The 19,369-nt window shown below is 46.5% G+C and overlaps 1 protein-coding gene across 2 annotated transcripts in view; it reads left to right on the plus strand.

Moving 5' to 3' along the window:
• The window catches only part of tenm4 (teneurin transmembrane protein 4), a 172,549-nt gene extending 153,638 nt beyond the window's left edge, over window positions 1-18,911 (plus strand). For both annotated transcript variants that reach the window (XM_030109049.1, XM_030109050.1), the window contains 5 exons: window positions 2,632-2,867; window positions 7,272-7,568; window positions 8,519-10,133; window positions 13,069-13,211; window positions 17,353-18,911. In XM_030109049.1, the coding sequence (XP_029964909.1) occupies window positions 2,632-2,867; window positions 7,272-7,568; window positions 8,519-10,133; window positions 13,069-13,211; window positions 17,353-18,111 (3,050 nt within the window). In that variant the 3' untranslated portion in view covers window positions 18,112-18,911. The remainder of the gene's footprint in view (window positions 1-2,631; window positions 2,868-7,271; window positions 7,569-8,518; window positions 10,134-13,068; window positions 13,212-17,352) is intronic.
• The last annotated feature ends 458 nt before the right edge of the window (window positions 18,912-19,369 follow it).

Raw genomic sequence — 19,369 nt, forward strand, 5'->3', positions numbered from 1 at the left:
CTTCTTTTTTTTTTTTTCTTTTTAATATCAACATCCAAGAATTCTAATATCCTGTTTTGGTCTAACGGATTGCTTCATTGATTACTCATTGATAATTCTGACCTTTTCCGGAGTCTAAAGACCTGATTGGATTTAGATTGGGATGTCCGCCCCCCCTCCCCCTCCCCCGGCTTCCTGAGACCACTGACTCACTGCGAAGCGACAGGAGTAGATGACAATCTCTGGTTTCCCGCTGTTATTTACCGGCGTGGTCACCTCCACGTCGTGACCTTGTCTTAGACGTCAGCCTGTGAGAAAAGTGGCGCCAGGAACCCGACTGGTAATTAATTCAGCATTGTCTGCTTTGTAAGCTGGCAACCGGGCGATCACATAACACATGACTGCACTAATGTCACGGATTCCTCTCTGTTTTCCTCCCCTTCAATTAAACCTGTTTACCAAGTTCAGGACGCAAACAGATCGAGACAAACCCTACAGTTACAGTATGAATCAGGTGCGAAATACTGTATAGATTGTAAATATAGCTGCATTTTCTCGTTTTGGACCCAGTTTAATTGCTGCCAACAGGTACAGGGACGGAGTGCTGCGGATTTTCTTTGCTCTATGCAGAACGGGAAATTACACAAAAGCATCATTGCATAAAATACTTATAATTAACAAACTGGATCTCTTCCGTCTTTTTTAATTTCCTGAACATGTTTTGGAACTGCTGAGAAAGCTGAACCGTGTCCCGTTAATCACGCGTGTTTGTTTTTTTTTTGGGCTGTATGTGGTTTTCAGCAGCTCTCAGCCTCCTTTAAATGTCACAGTCCAGCAGGCCGGCGTCCTGATGAACTGTATGAATGCATTAGTGTAAACTCCACACTTCAGCAGTATTTTCCGGCCCCGCTCTGGTCTCAGAGGCCTGCTTTCAGTGGGGTCTGCCCCAGAGGTCTGCGGTCAACCCCCGAAGTGTCTGCATGATGGAGAGAGGTAAGGGCCAGTGCAAGGTCAGGCCTGCCTCCTCGGCCCATTTCTCTTCCTACTAATGCACCGCTCGCCCCGCGGCGCTTTGTGCAGAAGACGGACGCAACACTCCGTATCGCCACATTATGTTTATTGTTATCCGTCCGCCATGACAGATCTGTCTGCTGTGTTTTCACCAGCGCTTAAAAATAACAATATTTATATTCAGACTGTTAGTCAGCTGATGTAGAGGTTTAGAGACCTTTAATTTTACATTGTTCTCACTGAGAATGAAGCTCATCCTGCCTGCCTGTCAGTCAGCTGACAGAAGGCAAGGAGGAGGCTTCCTCTGATAAAAAGTGTTTGAGATGCTCGGTGGAAACATTAGTCACCAGTCTGGAGCTGGAACACAGGCGGTTGTCACCTGGGGAGAACAGCAGACAGGCTCAGATTTATCCCCGCTGCATGAATGCGTATGAGGAGGAAAGGCTTTTCTAATGCTGTAAGGACTGTTTGCACAATTATTTCACAGAGATGTGATTCTTTCTTATGCAGACAAAGGAGAATCTTTACCAAAACGTTAGAGTCATGCTATCCGTGCTGCAGGAAAGAGGCGATCGTATGGCGTGAGGAGCAGTTTTATGCTCTGGAAATAAATCTGAGTCGATGTGATGTGCTTTGAAGTCGTGGAGAAGTGTTTCTGCTTTGCGTGGATGTGCGTGCATGCGTGTGGGTGTGTGTGTGTGTGTGTGTGTGTGTGTATCAGGATTGTGTATGTATTGTGTATTTCAGTGCGAATCATTGCTTTAGTGAGGACTGAAATCTGTTAACAAATTCTCAATATCTAGACTTTTGAGGACCAGAAAATAGTGTCCATCATTAAAACAAGACAAAAAAAAATTGACTTTATAACCGAGACATGATCTGGATTACACTGCAGATGACAGGATTAGACTGAAGTTAGGGTAATTGCCAAGGTTATACATGTTTGTGTGTGTGTGTTTGTATCAATTTTATCCTATTGTTATGGGCTTTACTGGACCCTTCATTTGCTGACCGAAATACTGGACCGACCACAAAAAATGTGCAAATGTATTTAAAGTTATTTAAGTGTTAGTTTTAAAGATGAGGCTGTAAACAAGTTTATGTTAAAGTTAGCAATCAAGGTTTGTCACTGAGTCCCTACAAGTAACGCAGTGCAGTGTGTGTGTGTGTGTGTGTGTGTGTGTGTGTGTGTGTGTGTGTGTGTGTGTGTGTGTGTGTGTGTGTGTGTGTGTGTGTGCGTGCGCGTGTACGTGTGTGTGTGTTTCACTCTGCCTTTCCTGTGGCCTCAGGCAAGCGAGCAGCTTTGATAGTTTTCATTCCTCCATATCCTCCAGGCTGCTGCAACAGCTGTAAAACTTTACTTTACTGGCGCAGTGAAACCTCTCACTATTGATCTTTGTTGTCACAGACCCGACATTATCGCAGCGGTTCGGTTAAATACTGCTGCTAAAGGCTTCCTTTTTGCTGAGCAGCCATTTTAGGTCATTATGTTTACGTCTCTGTGAGATGAATATTAGATTTAGCGCTCTTGCATCAGCTACAGGAAGCTCTGATTGTTTTCCTCTCGCTTCCTCTTATCCTAATCATCCTTGTTTTTTTTTTGTTTTTTTTTTCTCCACTGTGGCTTCGCTGCCTACACAGATCAAGTTCGAAACAGCTACTTCATCGGTCTGGATGGCTCGCTGCGGCTGGTCCTGGCCAACGGCATGGAGGTGTCGCTGTACACCGAGCCCCACCTGCTGGCCGGCACCGTCAACCCCACCGTGAGCAAGAGGAACGTCACGCTGGCCATCGACAACGGCCTCAACCTGGTGGAGTGGCGGCAGAGGAAGGAGCAGGCCCGGGGCCAGGTCACGGTGTACGGGCGCAGGTTACGGGTGAGCGTGTTTTCAACTACAGGTGCTGTAGAGCGCACTTCCACCACCTCAGCGTTCGCTGACGTTTCTCTGCCACTGCAGACGACCTGAGGGATTTAAGGGTTTTGCCCTTGGTTTGTGATTCCCAAAACTTTGTCGTCATCCATCCGTACATCTTCGTCTCTTTGGGTTTACACACCGTCTCGGTGCAGCTTCAGCTCACATGTTTCAAACTTCAGTTTCCCCAGTTTGTCTCCACGGAAGATCATTTCAGCTGGAATTTAGTTTGTCGCTTCAATGAAGCCATATTCTACATTATGATATAACTAAGCGAACTTGAAATCATCTTTTTCTTTAACTTGGAGCGCTGCCGTTTCTTCTCCCGCTCCTGACTTTGCGAGCTTTCCTTTGTGTACATCACAGACACGTTTATCTTTATATTTCTACATAAAAGGCACACTTTTGACAAAGTAGTTTTGTGACAAGGATGATATAAATGTGAACTTGTCTATTGTTAAAGCATAAAAAAGATAATATATCATTTAAAATCGAGAGGGCTTTGTCATCTCCCAATGAGGATTTGGCACCGCTCCCTTCAGGGGTCCGGACCCCGGCTTTGGAATTACTTCCATGCTTTACCAACTGAGACATGACCAGCACATTAAATAACAACATACTTTACAGCAAATTTCAAGAAAACCCACCAAAAAATAAACTTGACACCATTTTTTTTTAAACTGTAGTTCTTCAAAGTGACCAATATTTGAACTTCTCCTCATAAATGATGTTGAGACTTTTTATCCTTGATGCTTATTAAAACTGAATCTTGTGACCGAACCTCAGCAGCTCCCCACTGACACACCACACAGTGTAAATGTTTAATCACGCTGCTACTCTGAGTGCTACAACCCCAAAAACTGTGCTTCATAGTTTTAATTACAAGTTTTTTTGGGGGTTTTTTTTTGAGTCATGTAGTGTCCAACAGTCTGACTCAACAGTAAATCCAGCAGCCACAATATTACAGGTTTTATTTTCTTTATCAGATGGATTTATACGTTCAAATTATGCTCAGTGATTGAATGTTTTAAATTGTATTTTGCAAATTACCAGGCCCCTTTCAACTGGCCCCACTGGTTACGTAACGTCCACTCAGGGTTTCCTCCGTCAGCCGTCTGCCTGATGTGCGTGCTGTCTGTCCCCATTGAGCTCCGTGCGTTGTTTTTTTTCTTTGGTATTGAACAGCAAATGGTAATTTCAAAAAAAGTCGTCCACGACGCTCCCTGCGATGAAACGCAGCTAATAGGGAGGTGCCACTTTGTCTGTCATGGGCTGCTCATTTAATGGCTTCGCCGTCCCTTTGGAAGTGAGAGCTTCTAATGTGCGTTACAGACAACGGCCCCAGGGGTGAGATGGGAAATGGGAGCAGCCTAATGGCAAGAACAGAGGGGATGAACGGAGCTGGAATCATTGAGCGACCTTGAGTGACATGTCAAGTGATATTACGTGGGTGGCTGGGCGAGTGTGCGGCAGCACACGGTCGGCGGGGGGAGGGGGGCGGCGGCGCGGCTCTGACTTCACAGATCCGTCTCGCGTTGCGCTGTAAGCAGAGACGATGGAGAAAAGTATCGCTGTTTGTGTTTCGGTTTGTTTTTCTGACGGCGCGTGTCGCTCGGCGGAACGTCACGCGCTCGGGTTTGTTTTGTTTTGTCCTGAGGCTACACAAGTCCTCACTTTCCCTCTTTCACTGTGGTTTTCTGCTCGCCGGGCCCCGCCCTCCCAGCCGCTCGCAGCGTTCATGATTTACGCTGCTGACTCACCCAGACTCTGTTCCGTTACACGAAAACCAAGCCTCCCTGTCGTCGGAGGAGTTTGTTAATGTACAGTAATTAGAGACCCTTGTGGATAACGCGCCACTCTTTTCCCGCTTCACCTCGGAAAAAGAACAGACGCAGACACCGTCACCCTATTAGCATTTCTCTATGTGTTCGTTCAAAAGAGACGCGGTTTGAAAACAAAGCTGTTTCCTTTGATTGCAAAGTGAGAACAAACTTGTGTCATTGAAGAAAACTGTAGCTGAATTGAATTAATCATGAGAACCGATGAAAAGGCTTTTTCGGCTGTGAAAAGACAGATTGAGATTGTCATTTGACACCATAGTCTTTGATATCGATTGAGAGTTGTGAGTCGAGACGTTGTTGTGCTGGCGTTTTATGTGGCGATCAGTTTAAAACGGTAAGTCCGGCGCTCTCTAACAAACGCCGTTCTGTTCCTACACCTACTTTCTAAGAAGAAATTTCTTTTAGCGATGATGTCCAATTTGAAATCATTCCCCTTGAATGGGTTTCCATTCTCGGGGGATCTTAGGATCACCGCTGTAGGATCCTTCTTTTACTCTTGACAACAGCAGTCTATGAGAAAGTACTTTCTGCAATAAAGGACTTTTGTGGAAAGAGTACAAGTCTCTCCTGCCTGTGAAAGTGTCAGAAACACTGAATGCAGTGTGAGGATGTGCAGGATCGCTCAGGGCTTCTTCTCTTTTTGGCTTTTTCTCCATTATTTTCTCGCAATACGATGTCTCCTCAATGGCCGTCCTCTTCTCCTCCTCCCTTGCCGATCCATTCTCAGCCTCTATCATGTCTTCAAGCTTCGTGACTGATCGTGATCTGTGTAATCGGAAATCAAAGTTGAAAGAAAATAAGTGACACCCCTGGTCTCTGGCCAAATTTAACTCTCCCTTCTTGCCCACGGGCCACACGTTTGACAGCACCTGCTGTTGACCTTCCCCTGTAGTCTGAGTTGTTGTATCTTACAAACAATGATCTTTCATTGCACAGTCAGAGTCTCACAGACACCTCTTGTCGTGGTGTCCTGAATCGAGATAATCCGACATTGGATTGAGACTTTATCTGGAAAATATAGACAGACATCACAGGGCTCATCGTGGGACTGAAGCTCCGGCCTACAGACACTTAATATCCAATAAAATGAGTGAGTTAGTGAGTTATCACCACTACCTTGACACATAAATAAATGGTTTCAGATTGTTACATAATAATAACCAAAAATTACCATCATCACTCGAGGTCAGCTCACTTAAGAAAAAACATCAAATACGCATCAACAATAATTACAAGCAGCAACTTAACCGTAAAATTGGACAAATTTTGCAATCGGGGCAATTAGTCTCTTCTTAAATAAAACAGGTTTAACAGTATTTTCTAACTTGTGTGACTTGAACTTGACTTGATTTGATGAGTTTATTAGATTCATGTTGCATGGTGGAGCCTGTAATGAAGTGAAAGTCAAAAACACCCACTGTGTGGCTTACTGGAAAAGGAGGAGGGGTCCAGAGAACGACTCCCATCTGCTCCCTTCGGCCCTGCGTCTCAGATTCAGCCATGCTGCTCCTAGTGTCCAGAGATTTGCCCCCCCCGGCCCCCACCCTCACGAGTCTGTTGGTTTTCAGTCACAGTAATCCTCTCAGTTCGGTATCAGTGACATTAATTGCCTGGAGTGTAATTGTCCCTTCACAGATGAGAGGCCTAAGCATGCTTTACTTAATGTGAGACTGAAAAAGTGAGGTTTTCTCACCTTGCCAGAGTTTCCAGCCTTTACAGAAAGAAGCAGCTTTCTGGAGCTTCAGAATGATAGCACACCTCAAGAGAAACTCTTATTAATAATAGGGGGAAAAAAAGCAAGGCAAACAATGCTGATTGAAAGGGTGGTTTTAATTATAGCTCTAAAGCCCCAGTTTCTCAAATTTCCCCAGATGGTGCTTAAGGATTAATTTTTCTGATTTATTTTGACCTGCAGTCTGAGCTCTTGTCTACTTAATTTAAACTCAAAACCTCAAACCTCGGTCTTCTGCTTGCAAAACCTATAGACAATATAAAAAAAAGCTCTAAGATTGATCATCTGGTTTTTGCATAGGAGTTTTCAGCCCCATGGATGTGAAAAAAGAAACAGTCTCCTTAGTGAAGACCTGCTTTTTTTTTTTTTTTTTTTTCCTCGTTTCCAATTTACTGAAATGGCTAAATAAAATGAGAGTCATCTGCATTTAGCGATTCTTTTCGGTAAGCAGTAAAAATGAATTTAATGATCAATGTGACTCTTAATGCTTCTTGGATGAATGGGCATACTCATACCAAGACTCTGCAGAAATTTCTCACAAACAAAGAAATGTGGTAATTCCCACAATTTCATCACTTCAATGGTTCCTGCAGTCCTGAGATAGAGCGCCGCTGCTATAATTAAAAGCCATGAAGAGAAGAATATAAAATAATCACTTTGTGATTAAAGGTCTCCCACCTCAGTGGAGTCGAGCGCAGGTTGCTCCCTATCCTTCCCACCGTGTTTGTTTCCGCTCGGCTGAGTTGCTCCGGTCACATTGAATGTTCCTGACTCCCTCCGTTCCTTCTCCCCCAGGTCCATAACAGGAATCTGTTGTCCCTGGACTTCGATCGGATCACCCGCACCGAGAAGGTGTACGACGACCACCGGAAGTTCACGCTGCGGATCCACTACGACCACGCGGGCCGGCCGACGCTGTGGGCGCCCAGCAGCCGCCTCAACGGCGTCAACGTCACGTACTCCCCCGGGGGGCACGTGGCCGGCATCCAGAGAGGCACCATGTCCGTCCGGATGGAGTACGACCAGAACGGCAGGATCACCTCCCAGATGTTTGCCGACGGCAAATCCTGGAGCTACACCTACCTGGAGAAGGTAGCCGCTGTTGTTGATTCCCGTCGTATAGATAAACCGGGGAGGTGCGTTCGTATGAGAAACTTGAGGGGAGATTTTCAGCTTGAGTTGTTAAAACTTCTGGAGCCTTCCTGCTGCATTATCAGTCTCAAGCGTAGATATCAGCCAAAATGTAATTAAAAGTGTCTGCTGCGCTGCAGACGCTATACTTTGTTACTGTAGTCTGACAGCAAAGTTCAAGCTGAAATAGCTCTGATGAGAAGCACAAAGTGAAATGTCACTTTCTGCTCGCTAATTGAAGGAAGGATTGTTTGGAAGGGGGGTGAGGAGCTGTTATTCTCTTTCTGCTGACATGTCTTATGGAAACAGCAGCCAGTCACCCTGTTAATGGTCTTTTGGAAACCTCGGAGAGCCAAGATGCAGCCCGTCATGATGATCCGGCAACCTGAGACCGTCGTTCATCCGCCCCAAAAACGGGCACCGATGGAAACGTTCTATCCGCTGAGTTGTGAAAAATTGAGTTCTCTTCATACTGTGTGGATCAAACGATCTCACAAATAAGAAATGAGAAACAGCTTGTTTGTGAAATCATCTCTTAAGGAAATCTTGACGTGAGAGGAATACCAACAACTCCACTTTCATGATGGAAATTAGATCCAGTCTGACTCACACTCGCTTGCAGAATCCGTTATTGCTTCTGACTTTTCGGCTCTCCTCTCGTGGTATACCGTCTCGGCGCTGCGTCCAGTCCCATCCTACACAACGCTGAACAGAACAACTAGATTATTTGGATTCATTTAATTATGTGGGCATCAGTTACATAGAATGTGTGTTTTATAAATGCTTATGTAATGGAAAGAGCTTGTTTATAGTTCAAAGTACTTTTTTTTTTGTATTGTTTTGTGCTGAAGTAGCATTAAATATATCTGACATGATGTTTTTAAAGGGATGTTTTTTTGCTTATTTTACAGTCCATGGTGCTGCTGCTTTCCAGCCAGAGACAGTACATCTTTGAATTCGACAAAAACGACCGACTGTACTCTGTGACCATGCCCAACGTGGCCCGGCAGACCCTGGAGACCTCCCGCTCCATTGGCTACTACCGGAACACGTACCGCCCCCCCGAAGGCAACGCCTCGGTGCTGCAGGACTACAGCGAGAACGGCCAGCTGCTGCAGACCACCTACCTGGGCACGGGCCGCAGGGTCATCTACAAATACGGGAAGCTGGCCAAGCTGCTGGAGATCCTCTACGACACCACCCGCATCGGGTTCTCCTACGACGAGGTGGCCGGCATGCTGAAGACCGTCAACCTGCAGAGCGAGGGCTTCACCTGCACCATCCGCTACCGGCAGATCGGCCCCCTGATCGACAGGCAGATCTTTAGGTTCAGCGAAGAGGGGATGGTCAACGCCCGCTTCGACTACGTGTACGACAACAGTTTCCGCGTCACCAGCATGCAGGCCGTCATCAATGAAACGCCGCTGCCCATCGACCTGTACCGCTACGACGACGTGTCCGGCAAGACGGAGCAGTTTGGGAAGTTTGGAGTCATCTATTACGACATCAATCAGATAATCACCACGGCGGTGATGACCCACACCAAGCACTTTGACGCCTACGGACGGGTGAAGGAGGTCCAGTACGAGATCTTCCGCTCGCTCATGTACTGGATGATGGTGCAGTACGACAACATGGGCCGGGTGGTGGCCAAGGAGCTGAAGGTGGGGCCGTATGCCAACACCACGCGCTACATGTACGAGTACGACGCCGACGGCCAGCTCCAGGTGGTCTCCATCAACGACAAGCCCCTGTGGAGGTACAGCTACGACCTGAACGGCAACCTGCACCTCCTCAGCCCCGGGAACAGCGCGAGGCTCACTCCTCTGCGGTACGACATGCGCGACCGCATCACCCGCCTGGGAGACGCCCAGTACAGGATGGACGAGGACGGCTTCCTCAAGCAGCGGGCCAACGAATACTTCGAGTACAACTCAGCCGGCCTGCTCGTTAAAGTCTACAACAAGGTGAGCGGCTGGAGCATCAAGTACCGCTACGACGGGCTGGGCCGGAGGGTGTCGAGCAGGAGCAGCTCGGGCCATCACCTGCAGTTCTTCTATGCCGACTTATCCAGCCCCACTCGGGTCACCCACATGTACAACCACTCCAGCTCCGAGATCACGTCGTTGTACTACGACCTGCAGGGACACCTGTTCGCCATGGAGCTGAGCAGCGGCGACGAGTTCTACGTGGCCTGCGACAACATCGGAACGCCGCTGGCTGTGTTCAGCGGCTCCGGCCTCATGATCAAGCAGATCCTCCACACGGCGTTCGGGGAGGTTTACCTGGACACCAACCCCAGCTTCCAGCTCATCATTGGCTACCAAGGAGGCCTCTACGAGCCGCTCAGCCGGCTGGTCCACATGGGCAGGCGGGATTACGACGTCCTGGCGGGCCGCTGGACGACGCCCGACCACGAGATCTGGAAACGCCTCAACAGCAACCACATCGTGCCGTTCAACCTCTACATGTTCAAGAACAACAACCCGCTCAGCAATAACGAGGAAATAAAGTGCTACATGACAGGTACGTTCTCTCCTTCTCCTCACAGAGATAATTATTTCATATTGAATAAAACAAAATGAATCCGCCTAACCTTCTAAACAGCAGGCAGCAGCTTGTCCTCAGTCTAATTACAAAGTATTCCAGTGAGAACCCCGAGTCATGGCAAAAGAATTAAAAGAAACATTTATAGACACCTGTAAAACCACAGCTGTCATCCTCTGCAATGGAGCAGGCTGTAAACTTGTCAAGGCCACATTTCACACCTTTAGTCTCTATTACTTTACCTGAAGGAGCACAGGAAGATGCTGTAATTATTAATTTCTCTTTCATCAGAAGAAAATATATATATTTTTTTATGATTGTTTGAAAAGATAATTCCAAGAGAAACGCTCTTAATCCTGGAAGGAGCTTAACCTTAATGCTTTCACCCGCTGATTGTATTGAAAGCCGTTTCAAGGCTTTAGCAAATCAGGCTTTTTAACTCCCGTGATATTTTTTATAAGGCAGTAGATACAAGATAAAATGGATAAAAACACACTCATTTTCTCCTGTGCAAAAGTCAGAACTGTAAACAAAATTTAATATCCTTTAGTATTTCTTTAAATGAGATAAATGTAGTTTATGCACTCATGGTGGATGTGATAGGAATGAAAATTGGTACAATGTCATTAATTGTATTGATTGTATTATTCTGGGCGTAAGTCAGCTACAGGTCCAAACACCAGCGTTTTGGACTTTTTGTGCGTGACAAGCCAAGGTTTTTGTAATTTTTCTTAAAATATAGAAAAATTGTAAAAGCAACACATATCTCAAAATTCTGCGCAGCTATAAATCATGTAATCTGTGGCTGCCATCGATTTGTCAAAGTTAGATTGGAATAAATGTGCATCTGCAGCTGATACTGTACCATTCATTGATCACACGTTTTTCAAAAGAAATTACAGATGCATACAAATAAACTTGATTTTTCGTAGCTGTCAGATATTTGCATCTCCTGCTGTGGTTTTCGCCTGCTCCTCCTGCAGCGCCTCGTCCTCTGAATGGTTTGTTAATAACAGCAGCGTCCCTCTGGTGCGATCACTAAATCTCCGTTCATTCTGTGTACCTGACGTTTGGCTCGGTCTTCAGATCACACCCGGCCCGCTCTTCTCCTTTCTGAGGCAATCGCTCTGTTATTATACAGGACTCAGCAAAACACTGTGTGCTGACTAAGACTCAGAATATAAAATGAGCCCACTTTTCCAAAACTATTTCCAGAAAAAAAAAAAAAGGCTGTCTTGTATTTCGACCATTATAGTAAATCACATCTGAAAATACTGAGTCGCACTCAATCAGCTCATGTTCACCAAACCTCAACACACCGCAGAAAGGCCTCAAATTCTGACCTCCTTTTCCTTTATTGCTTGCAGAAAACAATACTTCCTTTTTTTAAATCATATTTGTTGTGTTTTTACTCTAAATATCAAGCGACGTTTGGAGGAACAGACCCTTCCCTCATTAAACGGAAAGGCCGTGTGCTCGGGAGGTTTTTGAGAGCTTCCTCACCGCGACACCGAGGTCGCGTCGCTGGCGTGCGTGCACGCGTGCGTACGTGAATGTGCACGTGCCCTGCGGCCGCCGTTTCGAACGGCGTTTCAAAGGGAACAATGCCGCACGGCAAAGCCCCGTCCCGTTTTTTTTTCATCGCCCGGGGTCCCTTTTCAGAAACCTCCGGTGTGTTCTGCGGCGGGGAGGAGGAGGTGAATGGCAGTGAGAGCACCTCAGCGGAGATCGCAGCACAATGGATCCATAGAAACCATGGCGAGGGCTGCTTGTGCCAGTCCCTTTAGCTGGAAGCAAAACAGCACCGTTAAAGATACTCCATGGATACACGGCGGTTACACCAATCAGCTCCAGCATGTGTTGAGTCTGCATCCTATCGACTCAGTAATGCTCACGTTGGCAGATTTCCTTTATTTTCGCCACTTTGAGACAGTATTGTAAGCAGTCACTTTTCTGTTTAGGTGGAATGCAGCCTGCTACTTGTTTTGTTTTTTTGTGCAACAAATCCATTTAGCTGGCTGCCAATAGAGAGGGCCCTCAGCTTCTCAGTCCACCATCGGGGGCTGACTGGCATTTGAATGCTAAACAGACTCTTAGCTAGATGTACTGTAGTGGCTCTGCCTCAACTGTGATTGATGACTCTGACATTTACATTCCTCTCACTAAATTAGCGGGGTCCTTTCATTGTCCTCAAACAAATTCTTATTTAAAAAAGCTTTGTCAGGTGCCACAATGTGGCGTTGCCAATCTGTGAAAAACTTGAACCTCAAGTGTCACAGCAGTGATTCTGCCGTCTGTAACAAATATGCACTGAAAGCAACAAGACACAAACGGCTCAGATTCAACAGCCTGTGCTTTGCCACCTTCTCTGTGATAGCTGGAATAATTGACAACCTATTACCGGGGAAGCGGCGGCACCTATAACCGCGGTGTGGCTGCCGTTTGACGAAGCACATTAGCATGATTGCATAGATTCAAACCTCAGACATTTTCCTCCTTCCCAGCATCTCATTAGGAAAAAAAATATTGCCCAATATTGCAGCGAGACTTCAAAATATCTCATTGTGGAGTCTTAGCTGTCTTGAAATGACATGAAATAATAGTATATAATTATCAGCGCAGCAGACGCTCCCCTCAGATGTCACTTGGCGCCGGTTGGACCCAGCTGTGTGTCATTAGCGTGGCACCTGCAGGAGTGGACATGATTCATCAGCGTCATCTCGAGTGTTTGGAATAGCTTGTCCACTTCCCCAAAACAAATAAAGTGCTCAGACTGAGTGAGGAGGGTGTCGAGGAGACAGCCACTTGACCGCTGGGTGTCAGCCGTCGAGAATATTAATTGCGTGTATCGCTGACGTAAAGCACGGGCATGCCTGCGTCCTCACCGCCGCCTTCCGTCTCCGCCCCTTTGCAGATGTCAACAGCTGGCTGGTGACCTTCGGCTTCCAGCTGTACAACGTCATCCCCGGCTACCGCAAGCCGAACACCGAGACCATGGAGCCGTCCTACGAGCTGGTGCGCACCCAGATCAAGACGCAGGAGTGGGACAGCACCAAGGTAGCCGCTCTCTCCTCATCTCGCCGCGGATCATCTTCCCTCTCTCTGAGCCTCTTTCATCCAACGTCATTAGCAAATAGGCGGGCTTTTGTGTGGGCTGACTCCCAGAGGAGCTGCCAACTATCAGGCCTAAACATGGCGCAGTGAGCTGGGGCTCATCTTGGGGAATGGGGTCAGGCTAAACAGCTCTTGTAAATGTCCTGCCATTAGGGAAATTCACTCTCCATTCCCTCCACCACTGGTCATTGATTTCATCTCAGCTTTACACTGTTAGCCAAGGTCTGAGAAGTAGTAGACATGCTCTGATTCTCGCTTTTATCAGACCTTTTAAGTTGCCTCCAACTCACCTGAATTATTGAAGAGGCCACTGTTGTTTTCCTGGGTTTGGTTACGGCCCGGCTGGTGAATGCCATCCATCAGAGGCCAGATTCATGTTTCCTGACACTCTGGCTGCCATCTAAACATAGTGGGTATTTGTCACGGTGAAAGTGTGTTCTCATCTATCTGCAGGGATGAAAGTTGCTGGGAATAATATGTAAAATGGCATCCGTGACCTCTGATCCGACCTTCCACCCGCATTAAGCACAAATGCCCACCAGGAGAGCATCGTGAGCGCAGAGGCCGGGGAGGGAAACGCTGCTATAATATGATGAAGTGCAGGCGCGGCACAGCGGGGCCGTGTTTGGCATTGATGATTTACAGCAAGGATATCCAGGGTTGGGGCTGAGTGAGCGCTCTCGCCTCACAGCGAGAACGCCGAGGGTTCAAGTCCAGGCCGGGTCTCCCTGTTTGCATGTTCTCTCTGAACATGGGCTTTATTCCATCTCTCTGGTTTTTCAGTCCAGATACATGCGTCGAAGGTTAATTGGCGACTCCAAATTGCCGGCAGGTGTGATTGTGAGTGTGTGCGGTTGTTTGTCTCCCTGTGGTTGCCCTGTGATGGACTGGTCTCCTGCCGTGAAGCATTATAGAAAATAAATGAATGTGCTGATAGGATTCTCAGTGTAAGCCTTTGTATATTTTTATGTATGTGCGGGAGTTTTATTCCAGGTACATGAGCATCCCCCTACAGTTCAAAGACATGATTGAAGTGGTTTATTGGCTTTTGGCTTCCAGCTGTAGGTGTGATTGGAGGTGTAGGGTGGTGGTCGTGGTTGTTTCTACTGCTTCATCCAACTGAGGATGACAGAAGGCAGGGTAGAGTCTGAACAGGTCGCCCCAGCAAATGCACACACACACAGTCTCACATGCAGCGCAGCAATTTACAGACGCCAATTAACTTCATAGGCATGTTTTTACACCGTGAAAAGAATCCAGAGTGCCTGGAGGAAAAAAAAAAAAAAACAACACAAGTAAAACATGCACACGCAGCACAGAAAGGCCCCTCGGATTCAAACCGGGGATGTTCTCACTGTTAGTGAAGGAATGCTGAACTCTGCACTGTGCAGCCGTGCTTCAACGCTGTATTTTCAAGACTAATTTTATTATCAAATCCTCATTATGCATGCAAAGGCAGGGATTTGGTTACCAAAAAAAAAACAAAAAAAAAAACAATAAGCTAGTATGCACCTGTTAGGTGACGTTGAATGTAATTAAAGTCAAGTTACTCAGTATCAAAGATGGAATAGAACACAATAGAGTAGAGCTACTTTATTAATTCCAGAGGAAATTCTTTCAATGATTTGTATTAATGCGTCAAATTTACTCACTTTCATGTATATTATGGGATTTTTATGATAAGTTATATTTGTGAGAGTAGTTTCAGTGCAACATACATTTTAGATTTACTTGAGTACAATTCTGAAGACGAGGGGATTATTCTATCCACATTTTTCGTTTACCTGAGTAATATTATCTTAAAGTAATAAATTTAATTCCTTATCTACCATCACCTGGCCTCCTCAACCAACGAAATTATTCAGAATATAATTTGTGTGATGAGTAAGATTTTAGTTCCGTTACTTCTCATTTTGAAGAGGTTAATGTTAAAACTTGACACTATAAGTTCGCGTTTATCCCTTCATGTCTGGGTTTTTAGATTTTTCAGTAGTTTCTTGCAAGCACACTGCATGGGAATTGAATTATGCTTAGATGAAATGAGTTTGAGGCTATATTCAGTTTGTCTGTGATTGCTTCACTCTGAAGCACTAAATATAAGTAGGTCCATTTGAGTAATAATGCCACTCAAAGGGAACGTTTCATCTACAACCTCAACCACTCAATTATACATTCAAGAATGCCGACGATGGATTGTAATTCATCTGAAAACTCCTGTAATTGAGGCTTTAAATAGCAAGGTTAGCCTAGATTTGAAGGTGTGTTTTTTTTAGTTTTTCATGTGTGTGAGCTGGCAGCACACCTCTGGAGTGTGTACTGTAAATGATATGTACAGGAAGATTGAGATAATTAGTGGGTGTCCTGTCTTTGAGCCAAACTGTGATATTCATCTCTCCACTTCTGGCTTTAAAAAGCGGTGCTGAGATGGTAGATGCCACGTTGATCTTCGCCACAGATGGCCAGACAGCCCAATTAAGTGCTGGATTCTTTGAAGCATAAATCTAACTTTAAAACTACATGTGGTATATCCTGTACGACTGGCTGGCTTTTTTTTTTTTCTTCATTTCATTCTGGAGGAAAAGTGTGCCTTGCCTTTTCTATCTCTGTCCACTTAAGCCCCCATTTCGCCAAGTTGTTGAATCCACACACAGATTGAAAAATGCCGAGAGGGGCCAGACGGATGAGGTCTTTGCTGCGCGAGGCTTGATCTCTCATTCCGGGTTGTGCCGGAGGCTGATTGCAGCCGGCGCGACGTGAACGGTGCTTCTGTGGGAGTGCCACAGGAAGCTGTGGAGAACATGCCACCGCCACCCCCGTCCCCCCACGACCTCTGGAACAGCTGATCGGGTCGCGCGCTGGCTCCGTAAACAAACATGGAGCGGAATGGTGTGAAGTGTCCCGAGGCCCCGGCAGCGCCGCCGACCGCCCCCGTTCTCCACGATCCTGACGTCAGGTTGAGGAGTTAGGCGTGTGCCGGTCAGCGCCCCCCTGCTGCGCACCACCCGGCACCACCCAGCCCCATCCAACCCCCCCCCCCAGCCCCGAGCCGCCCCCCAACACAGGATAAAATTAGAAAACTGTCGGGAAGACTTTGGTTGACAAAAACTCATCAGGATGCTCACAGGCACGACGGCAGGAAGGCACCGTCTTCTTCGCCTTTTCGTCGCTGCTCAGAGCGGCCGGGGCGACGGCCTCGCTGCGGACGCTGGCCCGCCTCCATTTCATATCATTCTCCCCCCGTTTTAACGTCCCTCTCTCTTCCCGGGGAACAGCTCTTGTCAAGTAGTGTTACCGACAAAGTCTTAATTTTGGCCGATGGGTGTGTGGTGTCTATACAGAGCTCCGGTCCCCGAAGGTCTGAGAGACAAACACTGGGAACCAAGAGAGTCCTGCTTCATATTTCACACAGCATGGCTGTCAGAAGACGGCAATCTTAGCCTTTTTTCAAATATCAGGCCTGTCACAAATGATCACAGAGATTTGCATTTGCTGACAAACACCTCTGCCCCTACCTTGACTACGTGTGATACATTCTCAGCTTCAAAGCAGCCCTGATTTCTTGTTTGCCGTGGATAACAGAAGCAATTTCGTCATTATTTCCCTGTGTAACACAATAAAGACGTCTAATCAAAAAAGCAAGCATGCGATCAAGGGAATCTTCATATTTGCTGTACTGTCTTTTGTGGGGAAAAAAGGGATTACTGTTTGAGTTGTGAATATATATAAAACTTTTAAAGATGCTTCATTGTGTCATACAGAAGGATGATGTTTGCTTTTGCTTTTTTTTTTTTTTTTCAGTGTCAAATCTTTCTCACTCACTCATATATAATCCAGAGAACATCAGTTAGCTTTGACTCTGAAATGTTTGAAATGTTAATGAGGAAATGTTTTTAACTGAAAGCAGAAAGCTGTGGAGCCCGGATAACAGATACAATCTAAAGCATCAAGCTATCAGAACTGAAAATTTAATAAATACTGGGAACACCGATTTCATAGCAAGTGATGGAGCTTGAATCGATTTTCCCACTAAGACAACAAGCAGAGAGACGCTTCCCAGCTAAACAGTGTTGTCTTTGCTTTGCAGTCTCTGCTGGGCGTCCAGTGTGAAGTCCAGCGGCAGCTGAAGGCTTTCGTCAAGCTCGAACGCTTCGGCCAGATCTACAGAGCCAAAAGTGCGGGATGCCCCCAGACCGAGGACAAGAAGATCTTCGCCTCGGGCGGCTCCATCTTCGGCAAGGGGGTGAAGTTCGCCATCCGAGAGGGACGCATCAGCACGGACATCATCAGCCTGGCCAACGAGGACGGGCGCCGCATGGCGGCCGTCCTGAACGACGCCGTCTACCTGGAGAACCTGCACTTCACCATCACCGGGATGGATACCCACTACTTCGTCAAGCTGGGCTCGGTGGAGGGCGACCTGGCCCTCATCGGCATGACGGTGGGCCGTCGCACGCTGGAGAACGGCGTCAACGTGACGGTGTCCCAGGTCAACGCCGTCCTCAACGGCAGGACTAGGCGCATCACGGACATCCAGCTGCAGTATGGCGCGCTGTGCCTGAACACGCGCTACGGCGGCAGCGTGGACGAGGAGAAGGCCCGGGTGCTGGAGCTGGCCCGGCAGAGAGCCGTGGCCCAGGCCTGGGCCCGGGAGCGCCAGAGACTGAGGGACGGCGAGGAGGGCTCGCGCACCTGGACCGAGGGGGAGAAGCAGCAGCTCCTCGGCTCGGGGAAGGTGCAAGGCTACGACGGATACTACGTGGTCTCGGTGGACCAGTACCCCGAGCTGGCGGACAGTGTCAACAACATCCACTTCATGAGACAGAGCGAAATGGGCCGAAGGTGACATGAACACGAGGCTCTGCGCTGACAGACTCACATGTGGGACACGGGACTTCTTGCCAAAGACAGTTGTGTACATGACCACTTTTTGTTTTTGTTTGTTTTTCCTTTTGACTGTGCTCAGCTTAGTTTTTAAATATACTGTAAAGAGGAAAAAAACAAAGCGAGAGAAAACAGAAAGGTTGCAATCAGTTGCACTGTATTCATAGACGAGTGCCCTTCTCCTTTTGAAGATTCTTTAACAGTCTTTGCCCTCCAAGTGCGACTGCTAGAGGATGGAAATCTGCGATGTCTTTGACTCATTTTTGTGACTCCATTTCCTCATCCCTGTTGGTGATTCTGTTCAAAGGAATCCAAGAGGAGTATCGGTAATGCATTATGTTCACTGGCTAACTCTGCTGCCAGACTTGCAGATTGTTATTCACAAGCTCGCTTCATTCTGCCTTTTTCTGCGCCTCAGCCAAGGAGATTCCTTCTCTTTTAATCACTTCTTTTTTATACTTGAAACCCTCATAGCCCCAGTCATCCATAAATAATGAGAGAGATTTCTGTTGGCGGTAGCCCCCTTCATCAAAACCCCAGCTGAACTTGTCAAAGCACCTTCATTTGTGTGATGTCTTGTATTTTTCTTGACGAGGAGGCTTGATGCTCATTTGTGGTCTGAGCTTGGAAGGCTTCAGTGCACCCTGACTGTGCATGTCGGCCTTTCCTCATCAACCACCAAATTAGCAAAACTGCTTAATTAAGCTTAAATTTGAGGGGGGTGAAGCCAACCGAGGGATTTGAGGTCACTTCTTTTATTAGGTGTGTGTGTTGTTGTTTTGTTTTGTTGTTTTTTTTTTTTAAATCTGGATTGATTTCCATACAGAGAATAAGACACAAATTCTTTTTTTTCCCTCCTTTTTAATTTGACTGTGGTCAAACAACTCGATCCTGAAAAGAGTGAAGAGCCACCCTGTAAGAAAACCCTGTGGAGTTCTAATGTCTGTATTAAACATCAAAAGGTATTTTACAGGAATGGTTTTGAATTCTATTTTAGTTTTGTTTTATAAATAGCTATATGAATTAACAGTATAACAAATGTGAATTTAAAAAAAAATGTGAAATATTGTCCCTTTTATTGTTAATTGTTGTACTTGAACAATGCTTAAGGGTGTTTGAACACATGGAATAAACTCTGAAAGGTGGTTTAGTTAAATCAATGACTGTGTTTTTCATTAGACCGCCTGCGTTCTACCTGTCTGAACTGCATACGAGAGGCA

Source organism: Salarias fasciatus, chromosome 14, assembly GCF_902148845.1.
Source record: "Salarias fasciatus chromosome 14, fSalaFa1.1, whole genome shotgun sequence".
NCBI lineage: Eukaryota > Metazoa > Chordata > Actinopteri > Blenniiformes > Blenniidae > Salarias > Salarias fasciatus.